At 49.8% G+C, this 4,761-nt stretch overlaps 1 protein-coding gene across 1 annotated transcript; it reads right to left on the minus strand.

Annotated features, from left to right (window-relative positions):
- Positions 1-377: 377 nt before the first annotated feature.
- LOC142535410 (uncharacterized) lies at positions 378-3,905 on the minus strand. Its single transcript, XM_075641772.1, has 2 exons — positions 891-3,905; positions 378-701 (listed from the first exon to the last, which is right to left on the minus strand). The coding sequence occupies exons 1-2, from the start codon at positions 3,903-3,905 to the stop codon at positions 378-380; spliced, it is 3,339 nt and encodes a 1,112-aa protein (XP_075497887.1).
- Positions 3,906-4,761: the final 856 nt, after the last annotated feature.

The following is a 4,761-nucleotide window of genomic DNA, read 5'->3' on the forward strand; positions in this document are numbered from 1 at the left end:
AGATAAGGCCTAAAGAGAGGGCAGGTATACCAAGACCTCTCTAAAAGCGAGTCTGACAACACATAAAACATAAAGACATAAAACCTAGGGTGGCAAATACACGTGCCAAAATCTAATCCCTAGGAAAAGCGCATAATAAAATGAACATATAAGAGCAGCGCTAAATACATCAAAACAAATCGAAACATGTCTAAACTGTAAAGATCCGACTCAGATGTAGGTGCAAAAGACAACCAATTGTACCCATCTCTGAGCCGTCTGTCGCTGTAAGTCCAACATGAAAATGGCGTCCTAGTCCGAGATCGGTCGCAATCCAGCTGAAGTAAGAGAAACTTCAAATCCCCAGAAGAAGGTGAAAACGTATGGAGCTCATAACGTCATAAATCCAAGCGTGACTGGAACGTTGATATAAGAGGTAGCCAAGAGATAACATGGAGAGCCACCAATGCACGTAGCAAAAGCAGAGAACATATAAATCCCGACATGAATGGAGCTCTGGGCCAGAGAAACCACTGAGAGAGATCATCCAAAGCCACCATAAAACCCGGCAAGAGAACACAAAATATAGAAAGCGGCGGCCAAGGAGAAGCCTGCAGAGAGCGACCGCCAGAGAACAGGGTGGTCCAAATAAAAGCACCAATGGAGAAGGTGCGAGAGTCCACCCAGATCCAAAGAAACAAAGCACTCCAAAGAGACAGTACCTGCAAAGGAAAAAATACATATAGATATATATAAATATATATATATATATAGAAATAGATCCAAATAAAGGAAGGGGCTGCAAATAGCTAAGAACATCTGTATCTGAGGTAGGGAAGCCCGGAGATATCCGAGCGGGTCAGTATGGATATGTGTCTGGGTAGTGAAGGACCTAACTCTAAGGTATAAACCCTAATGGTATGAGCCCTCGCCGCCAACGCATCCGCCACCGAATTTCCCTCCCGAAAAATATGTGAAAAATGAACCGCCCGCCCCCTCAAAAGAAACAGAATCCGAGTGACTGTATGATGAAGGTCCCAATGACACCGACGAGAACGCAAGATCTGAAGAGAAATCTGAGAATCGGTCTCAACCCAAAGGGGAAAAAGACCGAGATCGGAACAGATAAGAAGGCCCCTCCAAACCGCCCAAAGCTCCGCCCGGACATTGGTCCCGACTCCGATAAACTCGCTGAAGGAGAGCACCACCCTGCCAGAAGAATCACGCACAACACCACCGACAGACGACTCCCCAGGATTGCCCCTCGAACTCCCATCAACATTCAGCTTAAAGCACCCAGGTGGTGGACAGAGCCACCGGACAATCGCTAACCTATGGGTCCGCTGAAAGGCAACAAAAATTCCCAGCGATCTCGCAGCCTCAAAGGCACCAAGCCAGTGCTTGGGCTTAACAATGAAAGCAGCATGGGCAAGACGCAGATAAGACAAAATCTGAGACTTCACAGTCTCCCCAGAATTACGCAACTGACGGTGCTTCGCATCATTACGAGCCATCCAGAGAAACCACAAAACAATGAAGGGCAGAAACTCCTTGACGTGGCCCCCAGGTGCCCAATGAAGATTTCTCTTCCAAGCGCTAAGGAACAACCTGAGATCCCCTGTGCAGGGGATCCGGACATGAAATATGGCCCCAAAGAAATGCCAGACATAACGGGCTATCGGGCCATCAATGAAGACATGTGTAAATGTCTCCGACATATTACAACACTGGCATCGAGAAGCCAACTCAAAGCCACGACGTTGGAGCATATCATCCAACGGGAGCCACTGATGCCAAAATCTCCAAAGAAAAAAAGACATCGTGGGCCTCAACCAACGGCCCCAACAAGGAGTCAAGATATCAGAAACAGGGTCTCTCAATCGGACAAGCTCCCAAGCAGACCTAATCGAAAAAGCACCGTCAGAACTGTGAATCCAAAGCGCCAAATCAGGCTCGCCAAAGGCAATCGGGGTCAAAGTAATCGCCTCAGCAACGGAAGGGGCCACCACAGCGCAAAGAAGATCGAAATCCCAAGCCCCCTCAGACAAAAAGTTAAAAACCCGAACAGCACGGCCCCCACGGACCTCACACTGGCTGGACAGAGCAGTATCCCCAAACCATATGTCATCCCAAAAGGACACGTCTCCAAGGCCAACGCGCCAGCGAATGCCGGGCTCGGCGCGAGGTCTGATCTGTAGGAGACGACGCCAGGTGGGGGATATTAAACCACGAGGGAGAACAGAGGCAGGAGCATCCATCTGGCAATACTTCCGTAAAAGGAATCTCGCCCAGAGAGAGGAGCCCTGCCGAAACCGGAACCACAACTTAATAGAAAAGCTATCCACCAGATCTTTCAATCTGCGGAAGCCAAGACCACCCTCCATCACTGGGAGACAGGCTCGAGACCACTTGGCCCAGTGCCATTTCTTCTCCAGTGTCCGCGACCCCCAGAGAAAAGCGTTGAAAACCAGCTCAAGCTTCTCCATGACAGCAAGCGGTGGCTGTACCACCTGAAACAGATAAATCGGCATGGAGAGGAGCACACTGCGGATAAGGGTTATGCGGCTACCCGGAGAGAGCGTCCGGATCTCCCAACCCTCTAACTTCCTACGAACAGATTGTAGGAGGTGCTCAAAAAGGGAACATACTCGGTTACCCCTAAACAAGGGGACTCCGAGGTACTTGAGGGGCAAATGACCCTCCGCAAACCTGGTGATGCGCAAAATCCGAGAGCGAAGTCGCTCAGAACACCTCGGAGGCAAGATAACAGAACTTTTGACAGCGTTCACCAGCTGACCCGAACAATTCTCATAATGATGCAGTAAACCCATAAGGCGCCGCAAACTACGAGACCCACCATTGGCGAAAATAATGACATCATCAGCATAAGCCAGATGGGAAATCAGGATATCACAACCAGAGCGGTACCTGAGCTCAGGATGCTGCAGGTAGAGGCGGTCAAGGCCGCGCGATAGGTACTCCGCCCCCAAAATGAAAAGCATGGGGGACAAGGGATCGCCCTGTCTGAGGCCTCTAGTGGAACCAAAGAACCCCGAGAGAGAGCCATTGATGTTCACGGAGAAATGACAATGAGATATGCAAGCCGAGACCATCTCCACAACCCGCTCCGAGAAACCAAAGTGTCTCAAAACCTCGAAGAGGAAAGGCCACTGGACCCTGTCATAGGCCTTGGCCATATCCAACTTCAGGATAACATTACCGCCACGAGTGGGGAGAGTGAGACTGTGAGTGAGCTCCTGGGCTAGGAGAATATTATCGGAGATCATCCGACCCGGAACGAAGCCACTCTGATTCGGTGAAATAAGTCTCTCCGCCACAACCCTCAGCCGAGAGTACAACAGCTTAGAGATGATCTTATTAGTGACATTGCACAGACTAATCGGACGGAAGTCCGACCAAGCATGAGCACCCGCGACTTTGGGGATCAGAGTGATTGTGGTGGCGGTAAAACCCTGGGGGAGGGGAGAACCCCTGAAAAAATCCAGGACAGCATCAAAAACATCCTGATGAACAATCTCCCAACAATGCTGAAAGAACGCCGAGGAGAAGCCATCAGGCCCAGCCACACTATCAGGATGTATGGAGAAGACGGTCGCACGAACCTCCTCCAAAGAAGGGGTCGCAACAATACCCTCATTCTCCACAGCAGAGATAACGGAGGGGAAGCCCGAAAAATCAGGACTCGCAAGCGCAGAGGGGTCACCAGTAAGCAAATGCTGGAAAAACGAGGCTCCCGACTGCTGAATCAACTCAGGAGACGTCAGGCATACCCCATTATCCCAGATGCGGAAAATCTTATTCGCCACCCTTTTCTTCTTCACCATGTTGTGAAAGAGTTTGGTGTTCCTCTCACCATCCTCTAACCAGTGGCAAGCAGCTTTCTGTCTCCAAAAATCCGCCTCCATGGCGGTGACACGGGCCAGATCCTCATTGCGATCAGACAGAGAAGTCCAATTCAACTCAGAAGGATCAGCCTCACAGACAACCTCAGCGGACCGAACAGCCCTCTCAGCCTCAATGATTTTATCGAAAAGGTTCCCAAAAACATCCTGATTCCACCACTTGAGGTGATGTTTGAGGCGCTTAATCTTAGCAAAAAGGCGAGGCATACCACTCAAACTACAAGGCAGAAACCAATTAAGCCGAACAGTCTGCAAAAAACCATGATGCCGAAGCCACATACGCTGGAAGCGAAACGAGCTCGGCCCACGGGCAAAAACCGGAGCGGTGACCAAAAGCGGACAGTGGTCAGAGAAAGTACGGGGAAGATGTTCAACACGAATGGAATTGAAATGATCACCCCAATCAACGGAGACCATAACCCTGTCCAACCGCTTCCAAATGGTCTTATTCGTCCAGGTGAACGAAGAGCCCTCAAAACCGGCATCAACCAGACCAGAATCCAAAATGAAAGTATTGAACTCCTCCATGGGTAGAAGCCTACCACCACGGGTGCCCAAACACTCAGATGCATCTCTGACTACATTAAAATCACCCCCAACAAGCCAAGGACCCAGAGCAGGCTTGACCTGAAGAAGGGAAGACCAAAGATCTCTGCGCTCAACGTAGCCGCAGCTGGCATAAACAAATGAACAAAACACCTCAGTCGGTAAAAAAGAGGCGGACACCTTGATGTGCAGGAACTGAGCATGATCAAAACACACTCAGTCTGCACATCCGCGGATGAAAAAAACCCAAATATTACCAGAAAGATTCGAAATGACTCTAGAAAAACCAAAACGGCGAGTCATGAATCTCTGG

This window comes from Primulina tabacum, unplaced genomic scaffold, assembly GCF_025594145.1.
Source record: "Primulina tabacum isolate GXHZ01 unplaced genomic scaffold, ASM2559414v2 Contig989, whole genome shotgun sequence".
In the NCBI taxonomy this organism is placed as follows: Eukaryota; Viridiplantae; Streptophyta; class Magnoliopsida; order Lamiales; family Gesneriaceae; genus Primulina; species Primulina tabacum.

What these genes read in the sequence shown, in the direction of transcription:
- LOC142535410 (XM_075641772.1), bottom strand. Translation starts at nt 3,905, where the DNA reads ATGGAGGCGGATTTTTGGAGACAGAAAGCTGCTTGCCACTGGTTAGAG. An exon ending in CGAGGGCTCATACCATTAGG is followed by an intron (nt 702 to 890) that starts GTTTATACCTTA and finishes TTTCCTTTGCAG; the next exon opens with GTACTGTCTCTTTGGAGTGC.